The sequence below is a fragment of the Lolium perenne genome, chromosome 7 (genome assembly GCF_019359855.2).
Source record: "Lolium perenne isolate Kyuss_39 chromosome 7, Kyuss_2.0, whole genome shotgun sequence".
Classification (NCBI taxonomy): Eukaryota; Viridiplantae; Streptophyta; class Magnoliopsida; order Poales; family Poaceae; genus Lolium; species Lolium perenne.
Genome location: NC_067250.2, coordinates 256,373,461 through 256,398,465, shown reverse-complemented (window position 1 = coordinate 256,398,465; position 25,005 = coordinate 256,373,461). Strand labels below are relative to the sequence as shown.

Genomic DNA, 25,005 nt, shown 5'->3' with positions numbered 1-25,005 from the left:
CGTAAATCTACATTCACAATAAAAGTTGCATCGCTGGACCCCAAAGTTGCTCAGCCATCCATCAAAATTTATTTGGTGGGCACCAAAGTTGCTTCGCTGGACGTCAAAATTGGGTCGTCACAGACCAAATTTGCTTTGTCGAGTACCAAAGTTGCTCTGCAGGACACAAAAATTGCTCGGTCAGTGGCTAAAGTTGCTCCGCGGGGTTCGAAAACTACGTCGCCGAGCACCAAAGTTGCTCTACAAGGCACTTAAGTTTCTTCATCACACATTGAAATTGCTCAGACGGACACCAAAATTGTTGTCGGGCACCAAAGTTGCGCATTCGTGTACCAAAAAGTGTACATGTTCGTTGCACACCAAAGTTGCTTTGTCACACACTAAAGTTGTTTTGCTGCACAACAAAGTTGCTCTGTCGCGCATCACAGTTGCTTGTTAAAAAAAATCGTCGAAAACATACGAAATGTGGTCTAGTTTTGAAGCTCTCGTTGTGGAGATTTTAGAAGTGAAAACAAATTGTAATTTCGCCGCACGGTTTGAAAGTTACAGTTTTTTAAAAAACAACACCTTATATCAGCTAGTCTTCCATTTTTTGACAGCTGGATGCAAATAGCTGTTGCCTAGTGCGTGTGCCCAGGACACCCATCTAGCACGTGTCCGCTCGTAAGATTTCAGGATAGTTTATTAGGCCAACATTTAGTTGAGTAAGAAAAATAGTTTAACCATAAATTTGATTAATGAAATATAAATTAGGAAGAGTGGTAGTATCACACACAATTGTCGATGGTACACCCATGAAGTATACCCACAACTTAGCAGATCAGAGATCCGCCATCTATCAGCAAAAGCTCCGACGTTATCACAGTCGTCGAGTTCGGAAACGCTCCTTTATGGCAGGAGACCTGGTCCTCCGCCTTCGACAGGTGAAAGACCATAAGCTGCAATCTCCATGGGAAGGACCCTTCGTCGTTAGCAAAGTGCTTCATAACGGGTCGTACTACCTTGTCGATTTCCGCGAGTTAAGGGATAGACCTGCTAACTGGCACCGGAAACGCAAGCGTGAGGATCCGGATGACATCTACGATGAAACAGATCGCCCTTGGAATATCGCACAGCTACGTCCTTTCTACACTTAGCATATATTTTCCGAGTTCTAAACTCTGTAATAGTTATACATGATCAATGAAATAAAGCTTCTGGTTCACTCTTTTGAGTCTTTTACCTCCTTTACTTGTTCATTTTAGATCGTGTATGTTTTTTCCAACTAAAACCGCAGAGCTGGATTTTTTCCGCCTAGGCGTGTATGAAAGTTGTGATTTTCAAAATCGTCCTTTAGGACGTAAGCTTAAGTTTTCTGATAAAGTTGTTATCTGTTGCGAACTCGTGGATTCCTAGTAGCGATTTCCGGCACCTATGCCTGGGGGCTTGTTTCCGCGGTTACGGACGGACTGCCATTGGGCTTCGTCGCCGCTGGCGAGCGTTTCCGGCTAAGGTTTTCCGGCTCGTGGAAGGTCAAGCGGGCAAGCCGGAAAATAACGAAGTCAGCACTTGCTTTCCGACATAAAACGAAACATGCACATAATATTTAACGGACAGCAGGATAAGTGTTTCCGCCCCATGCATAATCGTTTCGTTCCTAGCTACTTAAGAATTTAAAGTCTTATTACAAACCCTTGCTGGGGCCAAAATGATGCATTGCTTTTCCCGCAGGAATAAAAGTTCTCACTCCCCCTTAGCCGGAGAAGTTTTGCCCTCTGGATCTTGTTCCTTGGCGCCTTCGGCCGGAGAAGATACGTCTTCTTCACTTTCCTTTTCTTCGGAAGCAGCAGTGCTGGTCTTGGGTTCTTCTTGGGGCGCATCCTTGGAGCTGGTCCAGGTAAACTCGGCTCCGGATTCCGCAGGTCGCGCCTGGGCGTCGAGATCCTTCAAAAATTCCGCTTCTAAGGCCTCGTCAGCAGCGAGGACGACCTTGTCGTAGAATTCCTCGTGCCGGATCCTGCGCGCGATGCGGGTGTCGTAGCCGCTCACTGCATCCAGCAGCTCGCCGACGTCCGCATCCGGAGGAACGCCCGTGGTCACTTCATCAAGATCAAGACCCGGAGTATGTGCTAGGCACATGGTCAAGGCCATTGCAGCTGCGCCTCGGGCTGAAGATGCTTGTAGATCAATCACCAGCTCCGGCAGAACGTCCATCTTACCAATAAGCTTGCGCACGTCACAAGTGCGGCTCCTTTTGATGTTCAAATTATGGCATATTTTGCGGGAGGCGGAGATGAGATCCTTGCAGTCATCACCCGCGAGTTGCGTAAGATCGTCTCGTGGGAACAAATTCGGCGCTGTTCCGGGTACCCAAGCGGCTCTACATAAAAAGATAATCAGGATATAAGCATGCAATTTGAGCGCAAAGTAAAAAGAATCGGAGCAAATATCTTGACAAGGTTCCGATATCATACCCAAGATGTTCTCATTGAGCAAGTCCCAGTGCTGCTCCGCTGTCTCCATGAATTTCCGGAGTCCGTTCAGCTCCTTTTGCTGCCTCCTGATGGTCTCGCTGTCAGCATTCTTTTTCAGCTCCAGCTCGCCCTTCTCCCTGATATGCTCGGAGTTTTTCTCCGCCAGCTGCTTTTCGGCCTGCTCCCTCTTAAGTTCCGCCTCCTTTAGTTTCGTCTCCAATTCTTGGTACGAGGAGCGCAGGTTCTCAAGTTCAGTCGAAGCTGTTGCAAGGGAGGAGGATGCGCCTATAATAATATACGTTAACAGCAAATTTGAAGTCGGAATTTGGTTAATAACGAAGAAGGTGGAAACCAACCTTGGGCGTCTGCCAGTTGTTTAGCCAGTTCCGCATTCTCATCCTTCAGGGTCCGGATATTTTCCGCCTGACTCAGAGTAACGCGGCGCTGCAGGGCAATGTTCTTGTGCAGCTCGTAGTGCAGCGCCTGCTGTTCCTGTAAAATTTAAACAGTGCAGGAGTAAAAATTCCGCCTATAGCAGTGGTTTCTTTTAAAGCATCATTGCCGGAACTTTTCCGCCATAATGCTTGGGGGCTACTGGTCCATTCTAAAAAACTTTCCCGGAAGTAATTTTTCTCTAAGCATTTAAGCGCTAACTACTTTTTGAGTTTCCGCCTACATGCTTGGGGGCTACTGGGGAGTACCTTTTGCTTGCAGATAAGTTGATCGCAGAACTGGCCAATGTTTTTCTTGAAGTCCTGGATCTCCGATGTCCTGGAATCCGGCTTCCCCCAGGCGTTGTTCAGCATGGCGTTGAGCAGGTCTTGTTCAAGTTCCCACTTCTCCGCCTCAGTCAGCTTGTTAAAAAACTTGGTGGCATACGCCTTGGGGGTGGAAGTGGTGTCCGCCGGATCTCCGAAGTTCTTCGGAAAAACGACTATGTCGCCAGCACCCTCTCCAGCCTTCTCGGAAGTGACTTCCGCATCTCCTTGGCCTTGTGTTTCCGCCTCTTCTTGGGCAGGGCTTTTGGCCTTGGGATCTTCTTCCTCCAGGTGCCCGCTGCTAACCGGAATTATCTCCGGTGGAGTGTTTGCGGCAGGCGGGGGAGATGGGTCAGCCTGAGGAGGCGACGGTTGAGGAGTAGGGTGGGAAGCGCTGGGTGGAACTGGAGTAGAGGGACCAACAGCCGGAGATTTCTTCATGTACTTCGTGATGGGCTCCTGGCTGGTGGTCCGCGTGGCAGCGGTTTTCGGATTCCTGCAAACAAGTGAAAGGGTTTAGACAAGAAATAATTTCGCTAAGTAAAAATCGCATCATGCTCGGAAACTCACGGGGCGCCGGGAATGATGGGGCGTGTGCCCTGGCCAGCCGTCGAGAGCATCCGTAGACGCGCACGCTCCGCCTTCCTTGAGTCAAGCGGAGGTGGTTTCGTCGTCTTTGGCTTCTTGGCGGAGGCCTCGCCGCTAGCTCCGGCTTCAGAGCCGGAAGCTTTGGCGCGGGAACGCTTTGTAGGTCGAGGGGCCGCCTTGCGGGGTGCCTGGTCCTCTTCCTCCTCGTCGTCTTCCGGAGCCTCCTCCGCCGTGTCGCCGGTGACGGGGACGCGAATGATGGTGCGGAAGTTTTCCTCCGCCAAAGTGTTGAGCTGGAAGGAAAATGAACAAGAGTTAGAGTTAAACATCAAAAAACTTGGGAAGTTTGAAGCAACGGAAAGAACAAAGCTTACCGGAGGACACTGATCGTTCGTGTAAATATCCTTGAACAGTTCCGGGACCTGTTGGCCCCTCGGAATCTTCACCAGCGTCTTGAACCTTCTCTTCAGAGAGTCGGCCGGAAGATCGTGGCGGGTAACCCGGAGAAGATCATCCGCCCCAGTATAAGCGCACATCAGGCGCGCGTTGTAGCGTAGAGGCTGGATTCTCCGGGAAAACCAGCTAAGTGTGAGCTGGGCTCCGGTCAGTCCGTCGTGGACTAGCCAGGAGATTCTCCGCGCGGCCTTTTCCAAGATCGGAGTCAGGGCGAGTGAAGGGACGAAGCTCCAGCTTGCAAGTTCTTCCGGAGGTTCGTTGACGAACTGAGGCAGGCCTTCGTGGACTTCCGGGACTGGAGCATTCTTCTCGTAGAACCATCCGGCGTTCCAGTACCGGACGGACTCGTGTGAATCGTGGGGAGGATACATACGGTTAGGGCGGAGCATAAACGTCATGCTTCCGCAGTTCACCATTGCTTTGTCCTTAGTTTCTTTCTTCACTCGGAAAAAGAATTGCCACAACTTGACATCTGGCCGGATCCCAAGATGTCCTTCGCAGAGAGTCACGAAGTTGGACAAGAGAAGGTATGAATTGGGGCAAATGTTGTGGGGCTGGAGCCCGTAGGTGTTGAGGATGGAGAGGAAAAATTCCGAACAAGGGAGTGAAAGACCGCGTTCCACCCAAGCCTTGGTCATGACAACTTCTCCGGCTTCTGGCTTGGGGGCGTCGGAGTCACGAACGAAACTCCAGTGTGTGGAGATCATTCCCTCGTTCTGGAGCTCTCTAAGCTCCACGTCGGTGGTTGCGCAAGGCCACCATTGACCTCGTTCTCCTTCACGGATCCGGGCCTTGGACGCCCTCTTGTTTTCCGCCTCCTGCACCTTTGCTGCCATCCGAGCTTGTCCCTCGAGTTCTTCTTGGAGCTCTTGGAGGGTAGGGATCCGGCTTGGAGCGGTGCTGGAAGATGCGGAAAAAGGTTGAGCTAGTCTGATGTCGGAAACATACGGTGGCAGGAATGATATAGGATCCGGGCATATGGGTTCTATTTGGTTGGGATCCGGGCTACTCGAAGAGCTACCAGTGCAAAGTGACGATTCGAGTGGCATGCTTCCGGCTGCACCCATACGGAGTGTCTGAGTACCCGGATCACTAAGCCTATCTTCTACACTAGGTTGTCTTCTACAAGTCCGGCGTACTTACCGCTAATGGCGCGGTGGTGCGACGGAGCTCCGGCGGAAGATGAGGTCGCCGAACTTGAAGGAAATCGGCTCGCGTGACCACGAATCGGCGGCGGAGCAAGTTTCCCGATCAAACGTGAGAATCTTGGAGCGAGGGAAGCCTTGGTTCGGCGGCACTCGAAGTTCACCGGGGCGAAGTTCGCCGGAATCAAGATCTGGCGGGCGGCGCGGCGCGAGGAGGAAGACGATGTGGTGAGAGGGGGTGAAAGAATGAATTTTTACCGGGCCGCGGGGTATTTATAGGCCGCGCTCGGAGATTCGGGATCCGGATCCAACGGTGGAAACTGAACGGTCGCACCGTTGGATGGATGACACGTGTTTAGGTCAAACGCGGTAAAACGACGTGGAGGTGACTTAACCATGCACTCCCGAAAATTCCGGTTGAAGATTTGCATCTGCGAAACTTTAGCGCGGGAAAAGAGGAAGTTGTGCGCGGGAAATACGGAACTTCCGTTGTTAAGCATGATCTGAAGATGAAGGATTTCCGAAACCGTTAGAGTCTTTTAAGATTCCGGGTGATTCTGTGAAGATAAGATTTGGCTTTCGTTCAAGCAGGGAGTAACCCGGAAATGTTCTTTGGAACGTCGATGGATGAAGTCCCTCGGGATGGGAGCATTTTCCGGCTATAAGTTGGAAAAAGAAGAAAATGCAAAGTTGGAGCTCTTCAAGTTTCTCCGCGTTACCAACGTTTGCCGGAGATCATGATGGACCAGCAAGTCGGAAACCGCAGGGGAAACTCGGAGAACTCTGGGGGCTACTGTTGTGGGTATACTTCATGGGTGTACCATCGACAGTGCCTAGATCCGGCAAGCCCGGGTGGCCCACAGACGGTGATGAGGCATGTGGCCCATCGGGCGGCCCAGTTGCTGTTGATCATGAAGGAAGAAGTCCAGCCCAGGATCAGCAGGCCGGATCCGTACCGACCTAGGAGTGACCCGGATCCAGGGAGGCCCATGAGGAACCCGGATCCAGTACGACGTGTATGGAAGGCGGATCCGTGACGTGCACGGCAAGATATTGTACCGTAGCTAGGCTATCTGTAATCCGGCTAGGACTCTCCATGTAAACCCTAGATCCGTGCGCCTTTATAAGCCGGATCCCGGGAGCCCTAGAGGCACAACCACAACTCATTGTAACAACGCGAAAGCGCCCAGATAATTCCAGACAAGCAGCAGTAGGCCCTGTCATCGTGCAGGTGTTCCGAAGCTGGGTAACTCGCGTACCACCGTCCCGTGTGCACTCCGCCCTATGGCCCCTACTTCTTCTCCCCCTCGTGAGGATCCCTCCTCCGAGGTACCGTCGATTAGGCAACGACAACAATCGACTTTCACATTGTTGAGATCCACTCAACAAAGTAGAGCGAGTTCTTATTCTGAAAGTTCGGCATCTCCTCATCGACCTCTTTGGTGCTCATATTTCCACTGAACATAGAAGAGGCTGTGAGGCAGCTACCATGCCACACGTCATGTTCTTTTAAACCCACATCTGCTGACTGGACTCGGGAATAGTAAAAAAACGGTACTCTTGAGACCCCCTTGAGGTCAATGGTGTAAAGCCAATCATAAGGGCATTTCCAGCGGCGAGACGCAAATCGGTTTCCGCGAGCGTTCGTTTGTGTCGCGCGGCGGATGCGAGAAAAATCGTTTTTGTTGCGCGTCCGTTTGCGTCTGGGGGTGCCTCCAGCGGCTTGACGTATTTTCGCGTCGGCATGCATTATGAAGTTTGAAAACAACAAAATGAAGAGTTTCAACAAGTCATAGTTATTACATCCAAATTTTAAAAAGTCTACATGAAAATAAGATGGTATTCCTGTAGGCATGGCCTGCCAATGCCCACTGATGCTCAATCAGATCCGTCTGCAGCTATTTGCACACGTTCTCGTCAGTGACTTCTACATTCATATGCAGATAGTTCTCCCAAGATAAAGCACCAGGAAGTGGGCGCAACCAGCTCACTTTGGAATTCCCAGTGGTTCTCATTGCGGCCATCAGGACTTTCGTTCTTAACAATCATGTTGTGCATGATCACGCAGCATGTCATCACCTCATGCATGGTCTTCAGCGACCATGTTGTTGCGGGGTGATGGACAATTTCCCCCGAGCTTGGAGCACACCAAATCCGTGCTCCATATCTTTCTTGCAAGCCTCTTGCATCTTGGCAAACCTCCTTGTCTTCTTAAGTTTGGATTACGGACAATCTCAACCAGTGTGGCCTAATTAGGGTAGATGCCATCGGCTAGATGATATGACTTGTCATATTCATTTCCATTGGCCTCATAGCTCACCCGGGGAGCTAAGCCTTGCATGAGCCTGTTGAAAACCGATGATCGGTGCAACACTTTGATGTCATTGTTGGAACCGGCCATGCCAAAAAATGAATGCCAAATCCATAAATCTTGAGATATGACTGACATAGGCATCCCCAATGGGCCTGCCGAAGATAGTACCCGGGGTTTACTGAAGGCCCACGACTCGAAGAATAAGAAGAATCGGAAGCCCAAGTTGATATTAAGGAAAGTTAGAGTTGTATTAGGAGATGATGTTTGTAATCTTGCGGGATGAGTTGGAAACCCTCCCGGACTCTGTAACTTGTACAATACGAATCCCTCGGCTCCACCTCCTATATAAGGGGGAGTCGAGGGACAAAGAAAGCATCGAATCATTGTCTCACAAACCCTAGTTTTCACAAATCGTCGAGTACTTTTTGGCTGAAACCTTCGAGATCTACTTGCCCTCTACTTCCAACTAAACCCTAGTCTACAACCCGTAGGCATTGACGCCGTCTGTGGGAATTAGAGGCGTCAAGGATCTGATCTCGATGGCACGTTCAAGATCGTCGACTTCATCAACTGCAAGCAACGCGATGGATCGAGGTAAACAGATTGCAACTGGTCCTGTCGATTTTGTTCCTCACCCGCCCTCCCGTTTGGATGCATATGCGTATCTGGAGGAGCCTATGGAGATGACGTTCGGAAGATTCCACTTTCGCGTCGAGAAAGAGGGAGCGTATCGTCTCGAAATTCCGATCTCGTCGGGATTGTCAGCGGTCGATTCCGATTTTTCGAACTCAACACCGTCAATCGAGTGAAGCGAAGAAGAGACTTCATCGCCACGCTTCATCAGCACCAGGGCAAGCGAAAAGCTCGCCAAGATCTTCAGCGACATGTCCTCCGAGTCATCCGCCGACTCCTATATAAGCGATGACTCGAGCAGTGTCGACAGCTTCAACTTCATCGACAAATCCACTACAGTGGGCAAGGTCTTCACCAATCTTTATGATGGTGTCACCAAACCCAGCACAGATCTGAATACAAAATACCATCAGATTTATGTCATCGGAGAGCCAAGCCGCGATCAGGAGGAAACATCTGAGGCTTTCGACGATTTGGGAAATCCATACGTCGATCCCTCTGATTTACGACGAGGTCTAGGCAACAAATATGTCGGACCTGAGCCTCGTGATAGAGTTCAACTACCGCAAGCAGCATGGGATAGAGCCGCAAGAGCTATGGATGGCTCAGAACCAATGGCTACAACAGCCACACCACAAGAGTTGCAAGCATATCAATATAGGCTAGCACGAGCTGCAAGGGAATTGGAAAAACAGACAGCTACTCTGAACAGAAGAAAGGAGGCAGCCTCCGCATCAAGCAGGCGAAGAGCGGAGTTAAGCCGACAATCTGGAACTTCGTGTAACATCCCAAATTTCAATAAAAGAAAGTTAGAAGAATTCCAGAGAGCAAAATTCAAACCAACAAAAACTTTTCAAATTGCATATAGTGCCATGCATAGGACTTGTGCATCTGATTGATATGCCATGATGATTGTTATTAGGTTTATATGATAAACCCTAGAACCCTAATGTGATCATGAGAAGATCACCAACCAAATAAAATCAAAAAGAGGAAAAAAATCAAATAAAAGCAAAACCCTAAAAACCCTCACATATGCTCTATGGCTTTTTTATAAATTTTGACCCTAGACCAATTTGGTCTTCACCATTAGTTGAATAATGTTACTAAACACTTATTACAACTTTTGGAATCAAAGCATCACAATTCAAATGAATTTCAAACACAAATCTTGCTCACATATGATAATGGTCAACACTGCCAATTATAGTCTGATCACTACTTTGAGCCATTGCCATTCAATTTTCTCAAACCAAACCTTGCTAACTCTTTGCACCACATTAAAGTCAACATCAAGGTGAACACTTTTTGTAAAGATCACCATGCCAAATTCATTCAAGATCAAGAGCTATGCTCAACCAAAGTTGCAACATTTTAACATATTCAACAATCTCCAACTTAGCCAAATTTGCAAATCTTTGAATTCAACAATTCCACCACCACCTCTCACCACCTCTGGTCATTTCTAACTCATTTAAATACTTACAACTCAACACTTGCAACAATTTGAATTAAATCAAATTTGGACAAATTTTGCAAATAGCATCTATGGCACTATTTGACACTATTTGCTATAGTGATCTACACATCTAATCTACATCAAACCTAGCCCATTTGGTCCCCTGGTTCCCTCTAACCATAAATGACACATAGTGAAGCTAAGGAGGAGGGGATAGCTCACATGTGCATGGCATGCCGGCCATGGCGCCACCATGCCGCACCACCTCCTCTCTCCTTCATCGCCACCCCTGCCCACCTTGCCAAACAATGCCACCGCATCCTACTGAGCATGCTAGGGCAAGCCACGGTCGACGAGGAGCTCGCCACTGGCCGGAACGCACGCGCCCAGCACGGCGATGATGGCGTGTATTTCACATGTTCGTTGGGCAACCCCAAGAGGAAGGTATGATGCGCACAACAGCAAGTTTTCCCTCAGAAAGAAACCAAGGTTTATCGAACCAGGAGGAGCCAAGAAGCACGTTGAAGGTTGATGGCGGCGGGATGTAGTGCGGCGCAACACCAGGGATTCCGGCGCCAACGTGGAACCTGCACAACACAACCAAAGTACTTTGCCCCAACGAAACAGTGAGGTTGTCAATCTCACCGGCTTGCTGTAACAAAGAGTTAACCGTATTGTGTGGAAGATGATTGTTTGCGTAAAACAAAAAACAGATGTGCAGTAGTTTGTATTTCAGTAAAGAGAATTGGACCGGGGTCCACAGTTCACTAGAGGTGTCTCTCCCATAAGACGAACAGCATGTTGGGTGAACAAATTACAGTTGGGCAATTGACAAATAAAGAGAGCATGACCATGCACATACATATCATGATGAGTATAGTGAGATTTAATTGGGCATTACGACAAAGTACATAGACCGTCATCCAACTGCATCTATGCCTAAAAAGTCCACCTTCATGTTATCATACGACCCCACTCCTGTATTTAGTTTCAAACAACTGACAATTGCTTTATGTTTGGTGCGTTATGTACCTTGTGACTACATCCTTGAACTTAGCACTTATATTTTATCCCTAGTGGCAACAGCACAACACAACCTTAGAACTTTACATCCTTGTCCCAGTGTCAATGCGAGCATGAACCCACTATCGAGCATAAGTACTCCCTCTTGGAGTTACAAGCATCTACTTGGCCAGAGCATCTACTAGTAACGGAGAGCATGCAAGATCATAAACAACACATAGCATAACTTTGATAATCAACATAACAAGTATTCTATATTCATCGGATCCCAACAAACGCAACATAGCGTATTACTGATAGATGATCTTGAGCATGTTAGGCAGCTCACAAGATCCGACAATGATAGCACAATGGGGAGAAGACAACCATCTAGCTACTGCTATGGACCCATAGTCCAGGGGTAGACTACTCACACATCACGCCGGAGGCGACCATGGCGGCGTAGAGTCCTCCGGGAGATGATTCCCCTCTCCGGCAGGGGTGCCGGAGGCGATCTCTGGATCCCCCGAGATGGGATCGGCGGCGGCGGCGTCTCTGGAAGGTTTTCCGTATCGTGGCTCTCGGTGCTTGGGGTTTCGTCACGGAGACTTTTATAGGCGGAAGGGCAGGTCAAGAGGCGGCACGGGGCCCCACACTACAGGCCGGCGCGGCCAAGGGGGGGCCGCGCCGCCCTATGGTGTGGCCCCTCCGTGGCCCCTCTTCGTCTCTCCTTCGGACTTACGGAAGCTTCGTGAGAAAATAGGCCCTGGGCTTTGATTTCGTCCAATTCCGAGAATATTTCCTTACTAGGATTTCTGAAACCAAAAACAGCAGAAAAAACAAAGAATCGGCACTTCGGCATCTTGTTAATAGGTTAGTTCCGAGAAAATGCACGAATATGACATAAAGTGTGCATAAAACATGTAGATAACATCAATAATGTGGCATGGAACATAAGAAATTATCGATACGTCGGAGACGTATCAGCATCCCCAAGCTTAGTTCTGCTCGTCCCGAGCAGGTAAAACGATAACACGAGATAATTTACGGAGTGACATGCCATCATAATCTTGATCATACTATTTGTAAAGCATATGTAGTGAATGCAGCGATCGAAACAATGTATATGACATGAGTAAACAAGTGAATCATATAGCAAAGACTTTTCATGAATAGCACTTCAAGACAAGCATCAATAAGTCTTGCATAAGAGTTAACTCATAAAGCAATAATTCAAAGTAAAGGCATTGAAGCAACACAAAAGAAGATTAAGTTTCAGCGGTTGCTTTCAACTTGTAACATGTATATCTCATGGATATTGTCAACATAGAGTAATATAATAAGTGCAATAAGCAAGTATGTAGGAATCAATGCACAGTTCACACAAGTGTTTGCTTCTTGAGGTGGAGAGAGATAGGTGAACTGACTCAACATTGAAAGTAAAAGAATAGTCCTCCATAGAGGAAAAGCATCGATTGCTATATTTGTGCTAGAGCTTTGATTTTGAAAACATGAAACAATTTTGTCAACGGTAGTAATAAAGCATATGCATCATGTAAATTATATCTTATAAGTTGCAAGCCTCATGCATAGTGTACTAATAGTGCCCGCACCTTGTCCTAATTAGCTTGGACTACCGGGTCATCACAATGCATTGTTTTTACCAAGTGTCACAAAGGGGTACCTCTATGCACTTTGTACAAAGGTCTAAGGAGAAAGCTCGCATTGGATTTCTCGCTATTGATTATTCTTCAACTTAGACATCCATACAGGGACAACATAGACAACGAGATAATGGACTCCTCTTTTATGCATAAGCATATACCAACAATTAATAATTTTCTCATTTGAGATTTGAGGATTGTTGTCTAAAACTGAAACTTCCACCATGGAGCATGGCTTTAGTTAGCGGCCCAATGTTCTTCTCTAACATATGCATGCTTAACCATATGGTGGTAGATCTCTCTTACTTCAGACAAGACGGACATGCATAGCAACTCACATGAAATTCAACAATGAATAGTTGATGGCGTCCCCGGTGAACATGGTTATCGCACAACAAGCAACTTAATAAGAGATAAAGTGCATAATTACATATTCAATACCACAATAGTTTTTAAGCTATTTGTCCCATGAGCTATATATTGCAAAGGTGAATGATGGAATTTTAAAGGTAGCACTCAAGCAATTTACTTTGGAATGGCGGAAAAATACCATGTAGTATAGGTAGGTATGGTGGACACAAATGGCATAGTGGTTGGCTCAAGTATTTTGGATGCATGAGAAGTATTCCCTCTCGATACAAGGTTTAGGCTAGCAAGGCTTATTTGAAACAAACACAAGGATGAACCGGTGCAGCAAAACTCACATAAAAGACATATTGAAAACATTATAAGACTCTACACCGTCTTCCTTGTTGTTCAAACTCAAAACTAGAAATTATCTAGACCTTAGAGAAACCAAATATGCAAACCAAATTTTAGCATGCTCTATGTATTTCTTCATTAATGGGTGCAAAGCATATGATGCAAGAGCTTAATCATGAGCACAACAATTGCCAAGTATCACATTACCCAAGACATTTATAGCAATTACTACATGTATCATTTTCCAATTCCAACCATATAACAATTTAACGAAGGAGAAACTTCGCCATGAATACTATGAGTAGAAACCAAGGACATACTTGTCCATATGCTACAGCGGAGCGTGTCTCTCTCCCATAAAGTGAATGCTAGGATCCATTTTATTCAAACAAAACAAAAAACAAAAACAAACCGACGCTCCAAGAAAAAGCACATAAGATGTGATGGAATAAAAATATAGTTTCAGGGGAGGAACCTGATAATGTTGTCGATGAAGAAGGGGATGCCTTGGGCATCCCCAAGCTTAGACGCTTGAGTCTTCTTGATATATGCAGGGGTGGACCACCGGGTGCATCCCCAAGCTTAGAGCTTTCACTCTCCTTGATCATGTTGCATCATACTCCTCTCTTGATCCTTGAAAACTTCCTCCACACCAAACTCGAAACAACTCATTAGAGGGTTAGTGCACAATATAAATTGACATATTCAGAGGTGACACAATCATTCTTAACACTTCTGGACATTGCATAATGCTACTGGACATTAGTGGATCAAAGAAATTCATCCAACATAGCGAAACAGGCAATGCGAAATAAAAGGCAGAATCTGTCAAAACAGAACAGTTCGTATTGACGAATTTTAAAATGGCACCAGACTTGCTCAAATGAAAATGCTCAAATTGAATGAAAGTTGCGTACATATCTGAGGATCATGCACGTAAATTGGCTTAATTTTCTGAGCTACCTACAGGGAGGTGGACCCAGATTCGTGACAGCAAAGAAATCTGGAACTGTGCAGTAATCCAAATCTAGTACTTACTTTTCTATCAACGGCTTAACTTGGCACAACAAAACACAAAACTAAGATAAGGAGAGGTTGCTACAGTAGTAAACAACTTCCAAGACACAAATATAAAACAAAGTACTGTAGGTGAAAACATGGGTTGTCTCCCATAAGCGCTTTTCTTTAACGCCTTTCAGCTAGGCGCAGAAAGTGTGTATCAAGTATTATCAAGAGACGAAGTGTCAACATCATAATTTGTTCTCATAATAGAATCAAAAGGTACCTTCATTCTCTTTCTAGGGAAGTGTTCCATACCTTTCTTGAGAGGAAATTGATATTTTATATTACCTTCCTTCATATCAATAATAGCACCAACAGTTCGAAGAAAAGGTCTTCCCAATATAATGGGACAAGATGCATTGCATTCAATATCCAAGACAACAAAATCAACGGGAACAAGGTTATTGTTAACGGTAATGCGAACATTATCAACTTTACCCAAAGGTTTCTTTGTAGAATGATCAGCAAGATTAACATCCAAATAACAATTTTTCAGCGGTGGCAAGTCAAGCATATTATAAATTTTCTTAGGCATAACAGAAATACTTGCACCAAGATCACATAAAGCATTACAATCAAAATCTTTAACCTTCATCTTAATGATGGGCTCCCAACCATCCTCTAGCTTTTTAGGAATAGAGGCTTCGCGCTCTAGTTTCTCTTCTCTAGCTTTTATAAGAGCATTTGTAATATGATGTGTAAAAGCCAAATTTATAGCACTAGCATTAGGACTTTTAGCCAGTTTTTGCGAGAACTTTATAACTTCAGAGATGTGGCAATCATAAAAATTCAAATCATTATAATCTAAAGCAATGGGATCATCATCCCCAATGTTGGAAAAAATTTCAGCAGCTTTATCACGAGCGGTTTAAAGTTTTAGCGATTTCAGCAGTTTTTCGCGCTTTGCATTAGAAGTGGAAACATTGCTAACACCAATTCTTTTATTAGTATGAGTAGGAGGTGCAGCAACATGTGTAGCATTAGCATTACTAGTGGTGGTAATAGTCCAAACTTTAGCTATATTCTTTTCTTTAGCTAGTTTTTCATTTTCTTCTCTATCCCACCTAGCACGCAGTTCAGCCATTAATCTTATATTCTCATTAATTCTAACTTGAATGGCATTTGCTGTAGTAGTAATTTTATTATGATGATTCTCATTAGGCAAAACTTTTGATTTCAAAAGATCAACATCAGCGACAAGACTATCGACTTTAGAAGCAAGTATATCAATTTTCCCAAGCTTTTCTTCAACAGATTTGTTAAAAGCAGTTTGTGTACTAATAAATTCTTTAAGCATGGCTTCAAGTCCAGGGGGTGAACTCCTATTATTGTTGTAAGAATTCCCATAAGAATTAGCATAGCCGTTGCCATTATTATAAGGATATGGCCTATAGTTGTTACTAGAATTGTTCCGGTAAGCATTGTTGTTGAAATTATTATTTTTAATGAAGTTTACATCAACATGTTCTTCTTGTGCAACCAATGAAGCTAATGGAACATTATTAGGATCAATATTAGTCCTATCATTCACAAGCATAGACATAATAGCATCAATCTTATCACTCAAGGAAGAGGTTTCTTCGACAGAATTTACCTTCTTACCTTGTGGAGCTCTTTCCGTGTGCCATTCAGAGTAGTTGATCATCATATTATCAAGAAGCTTTGTTGCTTCACCAAGAGTGATGGACATAAAGGTACCTCCAGCAGCTGAATCCAATAAATTCCGTGAAGAAAAATTTAGTCCTCAAGATAGAAGGTTTGGATGATCATCCAAGTAGTCAGTCCATGGGTTGGGCAATTTTTAACCAGAGATTTCATTCTTTCCCAAGCTTGAGCAACATGTTCAGTATCTAATTGTTTAAAATTCATTATGCTACTCCTCAAAGATATAATTTTAGCAGGGGGATAATATCTACCAATAAAAGCATCCTTGCATTTAGTCCATGAATCAATACTATTCTTAGGCAGAGATAGCAACCAATCTTTAGCTCTTCCTCTTAATGAGAAAGGGAACAATTTTAGTTTAATAATATCACCATCTACATCTTTATATTTTTGCATTTCACATAATTCAACAAAATTATTAAGATGGGCAGCAGCATCATCAGAACTAACACCGAGAAAATTGCTCTCGCATAACAAGATTCAGTAAAGCAGGTTTAATTTCAAAGAATTCTGCTGTAGTAGCAGGTGGAGCAATAGGTGTGCATAAGAAATCATTATTATTTGTGGTTGTGAAGTCACACAACTTAGTATTTTCAGCGTTGGCCATTTTAGCAACAGTAAATAAAACAAACTAGATAAAGTAAATGCAAGTAAACTAATTTTTTTGTGTTTTAGATATAGTGAACAAGATAACAAGTAAAGTAAAACTAGCAACTAATTTTTTTGTATTTTGATTTAGTGCAGCAAACAAAGTAGTAAATAAAACTAAGCAAGACAAAAACAAAGTAAAGAGATTGAGAAGTGGAGACTCCCCTTGCAGCGTGTCTTGATCTCCCCGGCAACGGCGCCAGAAAAAGAGCTTGATGGCGTGTATTTCACACGTTCGTTGGGCAACCCCAAGAGGAAGGTATGATGCGCACAGCAGCAAGTTTTCCCTCAGAAAGAAACCAAGGTTTATCGAACCAGGAGGAGCCAAGAAGCACGTTGAAGGTTGATGGCGGCGGGATGTAGTGCGGCGCAACACCAGGGATTCCGGCGCCAACGTGGAACCTGCACAACACAACCAAAGTACTTTGCCCCAACGAAACAGTGAGGTTGTCAATCTCACCGGCTTGCTGTAACAAAGAGTTAACCGTATTGTGTGGAAGATGATTGTTTGCAGAAAACAGTAAAACAGTATTGCAGTAGATTGTATTTCAGTAAAGAGAATTGGACCGGGGTCCACAGTTCACTAGAGGTGTCTCTCCCATAAGACGAACAACATGTTGGGTGAACAAATTACAGTTGGGCAATTGACAAATAAAGAGAGCATGACCATGCACATACATATCATGATGAGTATAGTGAGATTTAATTGGGCATTACGACAAAGTACATAGACCGTCATCCAACTGCATCTATGCCTAAAAAGTCCACCTTCAGGTTATCATCCGAACCCCCTCCAGTATTAAGTTGCAAACAACAGACAATTGCATTAAGTATGGTGCGTAATGTAACTAGTGACTACATCCTTGAACATAGCACTAATGTTTTATCCCTAGTGGCAACAACACAACACAACCTTAGAACTTTCTCACATCGTCCCGGTGTCAATGCAGGCATGAACCCACTATCGAGCATAAGTACTCCCTCTTGGAGTTACAAGCATCTACTTGGCCAGAGCATCTACTAGTAACGGAGAGCATGCAAGATCATAAACAACACATAGCATAACTTTGATAATCAACATAACAAGTATTCTCTATTCATCGGATCCCAACAAACGCAACATATAGAATTACAGATAGATGATCTTGATCATGTTAGGCAGCTCACAAGATCCGACAATGATAGCACAATGGGGAGAAGACAACCATCTAGCTACTGCTATGGACCCATAGTCCAGGGGTAGACTACTCACACATCACGCCGGAGGCGACCATGGCGGCGTAGAGTCCTCCGGGAGATGATTCCCCTCTCCGGCAGGGTGCCGGAGGCGATCTCCTGGATCCCCCGAGATGGGATCGGCGGCGGCGGCGTCTCTGGAAGGTTTTCCGTATCGTGGCTCTCGGTACTGGGGGTTTCGTCACGGAGACTTTTTATAGGCGGAAGGGCAGGTCAAGAGGCGGCACGGGGGCCCCACACTACAGGCCGGCGCGGCCAAGGGGGGCCGCGCCGCCTATAGTGTGGCCCCTCCGTGGCCCCTCTTCGTCTCTCCTTCGGACTTACGGAAGCTTCGTGAGAAAATAGGCCCCTGGGCTTTGATTTCGTCCAATTCCGAGAATATTTCCTTACTAGGATTTCTGAAACCAAAAACAGCAGAAAACAGAATCGGCACTTCGGCATCTTGTTAATAGGTTAGTTCCAGAAAATGCACGAATATGACATAAAGTGTGCATAAAACATGTAGATAACATCAATAATGTGGCATGGAACATAAGAAATTATCGATACGTCGGAGACGTATCAGGCGACGCCATGCCGATGACGTCGCGTTTGTGCACGTTGAGCATCACCACGCCACCGCGACGCTGCCAGACACGCTCGGAACCAAGACCTGTGACCGCCGGCGCCGGAGATGACGACAAGCTTCCGTGAACATCGCGGCAGACATGGAAGCAACGCGACCCATCCAGCCACCGCCCGACCACGCTGTCGCCACCATTCGCTTCGCCTGGACAAGGAGAACGTTGCCACACCCTCGCCTAGCTCGACCGCTCGCCGAAAACGCCGCGCCATGGTCGACCACCTCACTGCCCCGCCACCCTCACTCGATTCTATAAATAGGGAGTTCCCTGGAAGCAACGGAGCACACCACCTCACTCCCCACTCTTCACTGCCTCTCCTCAACCACTTAGCTCACTCAATCGTCGCCGGAGCCAGCTCAATCGGGAGATCACCGCCACGGAAGCTCTGCAGCAATCGCCGGCGATCCCGACCACCTCAGGCGACGCCACTGCTACCAGGAGGCTCGCCGTCGTCCACAACTTCACCGAGCACACTGCCCACCCTAGCTGGAGCCACGGTGAGCTCTCCGACCCCCTACCCTCGCCGTGCCAGTGAGCTTCTCTCGCCGGTGACGACGACGACCCAGAGCCGTTAGATCGCCATCTAATCCAACGCTCCACACTCCCCGTACCGATTCGGTGTTTAAACGCCGCTGACAGGTGGAGCCCCCTGTCAGGCAGCCCACGCGGGCACAGACGCGTGGTGGGCTGGCCTTGGGCCGTTTTAAACCATTTCGGCCCGTTAGCTTTTCCCGCCGGCCTGTTTAATTCAAAATCTATTTAAACAATTCCAAACAATTTCAATACTGCCCAAACTTTGAAATTCAATAGATTCAAACTGGCTCAACCAAATTTAATGAACTTTATATTGTTGGAAAGCTAAGGAAAATATCTACACAATGCCACTGGTCCCATGCCAAGATTTTTTGTAGAATTAATTTGATAAAAAGAAGAAGGCAGGGACTTTTTCATATTCAAATAATTATTAAAAATCAACCAAAATAGATATTAAGTTGTTTCCAACTCTAATAGCTCACATTTGACTTACACTAATTGATTATGCAATAAAATGGTGTGGTCACTTTGCATGATCATGCCCTAGTTTAATTAATGGACAATATGGCTAGTTTATGTAGTTGATATTGTCCAAAACTATTAAGTAAATGATATGAAGTCTTATACTTCATTTAAATCTTGTCTCACATGAATTCATGGGATGTATGGACCCCTGGCCCAAACTCTCTTATATGAATTACTTAGAGATTTAAATCCTATGTAGTATTAAATGCTATGAGGTGGTCTACCTCATTTAAATCATTTTCTCAAATGATGATGATGAACATTTGACTTAGGTCAACATAAGTTCATATATGATTGTTTGAGAAATTAAACCTTAAGAAGATTTCAATGAGAGGAAATTATTTCTCAAGAACCCTATGGAAACTATCATTTACATATTAAATAAAAAGAAGTAAAATCTCCTCAAGCAACACAACCCATGCACCCTAAATAGAGTATTTGTGTGCATAGAATAGTTTGTGTGATTATATGTGATGTATGGAATAGCCATTGAATTAGTGAGTAACTATACTCGTATTCAAATTTAGACGCTAGCACCGGAGAGTACACCGAAGAAGAAGGTTGCTACCAAGAGGAGGAGGAGGAGAATTTTGAGAACTATCAAGGCAAGCTAATATTCTTGCAAAGTGCAAAGCCCCTTGGGGCAAGGCACCATGAATCTTACCTTTTCTTACATAAGCCTATCCCAAGTTTATACATTTCAAGTTTTTACTTGTTTTCTCAATAAGTTGCTTTTATAGTTAACCTTGGTCAAAGTAAAGAAGTCTACTAGAGTTAGTCTCCATCAAGCAAAGCAAGATAGCACCCCCTCATGAATTAGAGCTAGTGCTAATGAAATAAAACTTGACTACTCTAGATAGGAACAATGTGACTTGAAATGAATTTGAAACCTTGGAATGATGAAGCATTCCATTGAATGATTTTTGAAGGTGAATATGACCAAGAGAAGATAGTGATAATTTGATAAACATGATGTTGGTTTGAATGCGATACCTTTCCAATTATTAAGTACCCCCACAATACCTGATTATGGGTAGGGCTTAACTGGAAGTTTATGCATCTTAGTATGGGTTCCCTCTGAACACACGTCATAGGGGTTATGCTTGAGGCTGCCTCCGTTGTTGAGAAAGGATGTGAAATTGAGGTGAATTGTACGGCTAAGCCCTGTGCAGTTCCCAGGTTGACAGTTGGTCTTCACTGGGAGGCCAAGCTCATGGGGAGAGGTGCTCATACTAGGATTTGTAAGTGAAAGGTTATGGTTGATGATCCGCGTACTGTGTTACGATGATTCAGGGTAATCCCGACGGATGAAATCAAATGTTGTGGCACAAGTGTGCAACCTCTGCAGAGTGTAAACCTATTCGAATAGCCGCGTCCATGGTTACAGACGGTTGGAAAGGCCATACAGTGTCCGACGTCATATTTTAGAAAAATGATGTTGAAAGAAGATGGTGAAACGAATTGTGGTGAATTGAATTGAAATCACCACTTGAATGGTGGGAATGACACTAATGTTCCCACTTGAGTTAGTTAGCATTTGAATAAGATTTTCTCAAATACTTGTGAACTAAAACTGGCTTTATGCAAATAAACTAGAGCTTAGCAGACCTTACTAGAATGTCTAGCACTTACATTAGTATTAATTTGCGAGTACTTAAAGTACTCACGGCTTTGTCCCTGGCTATTCAAATGGCCAGAGTATGAAGATGAACACGGAGATGACCAGCAGGACGCCTACGACAACTAGGAGTCTTCCGACGTCAAGCGTTGGCCTGTGGACTTGATAGTCCTTGTATCTTACGCTTCCGCTATGAACTTGTGTTTGTTTGTTGATCAATAGATCAACTATTCATGTAATATGGATGATGTGATTCCAATTGTAAGACATTATGGTTTGTAATGAATGATGACTGTGATACTTAACTATTATGCCTCGTCACCGTAGAGAAAAAAACCCTAACTCCGGTTCAATAACAAGGCGATAGGATGGCGATCGGCGGCCAACCCTAACTCCGGTGATCTCCACGGCGAGAGGGGATCCCTCTCTCCCTTCACCTCAGGTAATCTTGGCCCTCACCTCTCCCCTCTCACCAATGTCGCCCCCCTCATGGAAGTGGATGGTGAGATACTCGCGGACGTCCGATCCCGGTTCCTCGGATCCAGAAGTCTTAGAGGGCGAATTGCATCTGTGGACCTTGAAGGAGTGGATCACTCTCACTTCGGCTGATGGTGTTCCAATCATCGGGAAATTCTTGACGGATAATGAGATCTTGAAAATTGGATCTGTGGTGCAATTCTCTTCGTTTGAGGCCAAAGTGGTTAGATGTACTCTCTCGCCATGCATGGAGGACAAAAGTACGTCTGATATCACTTTACCGGATGTATATGTCTCTTCTGATGTGCCGCACTTGGTGAAGACGTGGAAGATCTCTTATTCGACGATCCGTGATCTTGATCGAGGTAGAATGAAATCATATGATGGTTCCTTATGCCTTTATGAGGATTTACTCATGCTGAAAAATGCGAAGGGTGATCGGGTGGGTTTCAGACCTAGAGAGAAGAAGGATCTTTTTAGCGTGGGTGCAAAACTCCTTTTTACTAAGCATGTCGTAAGGATGGGACTGCCGATGCACACTCCATCGAATTCGGAGGCAGGAATCTTGTATAAGAAGACCTTAGTATAATGTGGTGAGGACACTACCCCTCCAGTGATAAATGCAAAGGATGATCTATTGCAACAGCAGAAGCAGACAATTAGAGAGACTCATTCTTCTGATTGTGATCGTCAGCACTCTCATTTCTCTGAAGCTCATGAGTCTATGAGTCCTGGCTTTAGCTTCTCACATGGTAGAAATTTTGCCAGAGATGTGCTTGCTAAATTCCAATCTACAGTTACTCCTGCAGAAGATTCGGGTCATTTCATGATGGTGGTTTCTTTTGGTAGATCAGTCTTCAAAATGGAGGAAAGTTTAGTGAGTATTGCTTTGGAAGCAGTGATTGGTGGGCAGTGTGATCAGCTTAAAGTGTCCTGGTTGAGTGACAGGGTTTTTTCTTTCTGTGTGGCAAGTAAAGAGATTGGTTTTCACATCCTAAAGCTTAGAAAGTTTGCTTGCGCACAATTTAAGTGTTTCTTTCATCTTTGGGGACGTGGTGGTCCTAATTGGAGGTGGGAATTTTCACATTGGAAAAATGAGATTGAAGAGGAATGGACTCTGGTCAGCCCATCTCGCACCGTTTCTAAGAAGGGTTTGGATGCTCTTAAATTGAACCCAAAGAAATCAGCGATTAAGAAAAATCAGTTTGAGAAAAGGAAGTTATGTTTTGCTGATAATTTAAATTATTCAGCTTGTCAGGGTTATTCACAGTCTACTACGGTTCAATTACCCAAGGATATGTTTATTACAGAGGCTTCCCCTCATATTTCCTTTGGTTCAGTTAAAGATTTTCCTTTTGCACAGGAAAAATTATCTGATCCTAGCTCTATTTCAGTTGAGCGGGATGCCCACTCTGTTTCAAATAGTGGCACTGACAGGCCTGATTCTAGCTGGGCTGGCGAGGTTGAATTGCAGCATGTTTCGGAAGAGAAGGCCCAGGATGATTTTAGTAAGATGATTGATGATATGGCTTATAAGGTTTGGGCCTGTGGGCGTTGTTTGAATATGGGTCATCAAACCAAGGATTGTGTAAATGATATCAGATGCAGGGCTTGTTTCACTTATGGACATATTAAACGTAACTGTTTTGGACAGTATTACCAGAAAAAACGATGGGTTCCTAAATCCGCCGTTCCTTCTTCCAATAACGAAATAGAGTCCCTGTCTTTACCGGCCGTCTCGCCTTCTCCGCGAATCCAAACAAATCCTGCAACTTCTCTACCTAGCAACCCTGCCCCGCCGACATCGCCGACTTCATCTGCTTCGATGGCTGTCTATGAAGTTGACCCGCTTCCTTGGCTGCCGTGGGGTCATCAGGTGATTGACGGTGGACCGACGAGGTTGCCGCGGTCCTACTACTTCCCGGCGCACGATCCGCCGTCGGAGCACCAGGACTACTGCATTGCGGTGCTTGACCCGCCCCCACCTCCTCAAGCTGCTGCGCTTTGGAGGGAACAGGTGCACGATTTTCTGATTGGTCCTCTGCAGCGCAATGTTGTTTCGATTCAAGCTAGTCTATTCGGGGTAGGGCTTTTCCAGTTGAATGGACCAAACTCGGTTAATGCATTGGTTCAGCATGGACTCTATCAGCTGCAAAATAGAGAGCTTAGATTTTTACATGTTGGAGAAGCTCCGCAAAATCACCGTGCTGCTGTGGGTTTTCGTCGGGGCTGGCTCATGTTCCTTGGAATGCACCCTGATTATCGCAATAATCTTGACATAGCCAATGCCGTTTCAACCTTTGGGCAGTTTCATTCTTGGAATCATCATGATCCTATCAAGGAAAGGGCACTGGTGTATGCATCTTTCCCCTCCCCACAGTTGGTGCCGCGTGATGTGGTCTTTGGGAAATTTGGCACGGTAGGAGGGGTGAGAGAGTCCTGGACTGCGCCTGTCTTCATACTGTCTGCGGATTTTGCTGATGTGTTACCTGCTGACGAGGATCAGATGCCATTAGATGGCAATCCGCATCCGCTACCTGGTCAACTGATGCCCAACAATAACCTCTTTGTCAATCCCCAATATCCAGAGATTGGGTGGGATGCTGTTGAGGAAGAACAGGGCAATCCGGATGGACATCATGATAACATTGATCCACAGCAGGAGGAAGTGGCTGAAGCAGATCATGAGCAGCCTGTATCCATGGTACTAAGTATGTCGAATGATTCTAGCTCGTCTGTCAATATGCAGGGTGGAGTACCTCAGCCTTTCCTTCAGATGGATAACCCCCCTTTCAATGTCATCAATCTTGGCATGGTGGTCACTAGGTTTGGGCCTGTTATCCCACCTGCTATGCAATGGAGAAAGATGGCTAATTGGATTCTACCTGCTTTATGTCTGAAAACAATTCCACAGGCTATGAAGGCTTCAGCTTTTGCTATGCTTGATCTGAACAAGTTGCCCTCTGCTTGGGCTCTCACTGGAATACAGGGTAAGCATCTTGAAAGGTGGCAAGGAGGGCTCAGGGTGACTCTCCTGGAGGAAAATACTACAATTAAGCCTGTACTGCAGATGAAGAGTTGTGAAATTCAGCAAGGATGTGAGGAAGGAATGGAAGTCATGGTTACTCCGGTGGTCTCCAAAAAAAGGGTTTCTAGAAGGGCAAAATCCCAGCTGGTTCAGCCTGCAGAAAGAAGGTTTACAAGAAGTTGTTTAGCAGAGGGTTATAAACCCAAACCTGTGCTCTCAATTCAGCCAAAGATCAAGAAGAAATCAAGAGCCAAGCTGCTGATTCAGAGGGCAGATGATGAGGAGGAGAAGAAAGGCAATGATGCTGGGGAAGAGGAAAAGGGGAGGGCAGTGGAAGATTACCCTGTCACTCCTGTGCATGTGTTACAAAGGGTGGGACTTTCCCTAGGGATTGATCCAAGCAAATTGACACTGG

The 25,005-nt window shown here is 45.4% G+C and overlaps 1 protein-coding gene and 1 pseudogene across 1 annotated transcript; both read right to left on the bottom strand.

The window, feature by feature from the left end:
• Positions 1-68: 68 nt before the first annotated feature.
• On the bottom strand, positions 69-3,652 carry LOC139833919 (uncharacterized). The gene is made up of 4 exons (XM_071824286.1): positions 3,155-3,652; positions 2,810-2,945; positions 2,474-2,738; positions 69-156 (listed from the first exon to the last, which is right to left on the bottom strand). Exons 1-4 carry the CDS (start codon positions 3,650-3,652, stop codon positions 69-71), a joined length of 987 nt encoding a protein of 328 aa, XP_071680387.1.
• Positions 3,653-6,763: 3,111 nt separating this feature from the next.
• LOC139833918 (tubulin beta chain-like) overlaps positions 6,764-25,005 on the bottom strand; it is a 163,272-nt pseudogene continuing 145,030 nt past the window's right edge.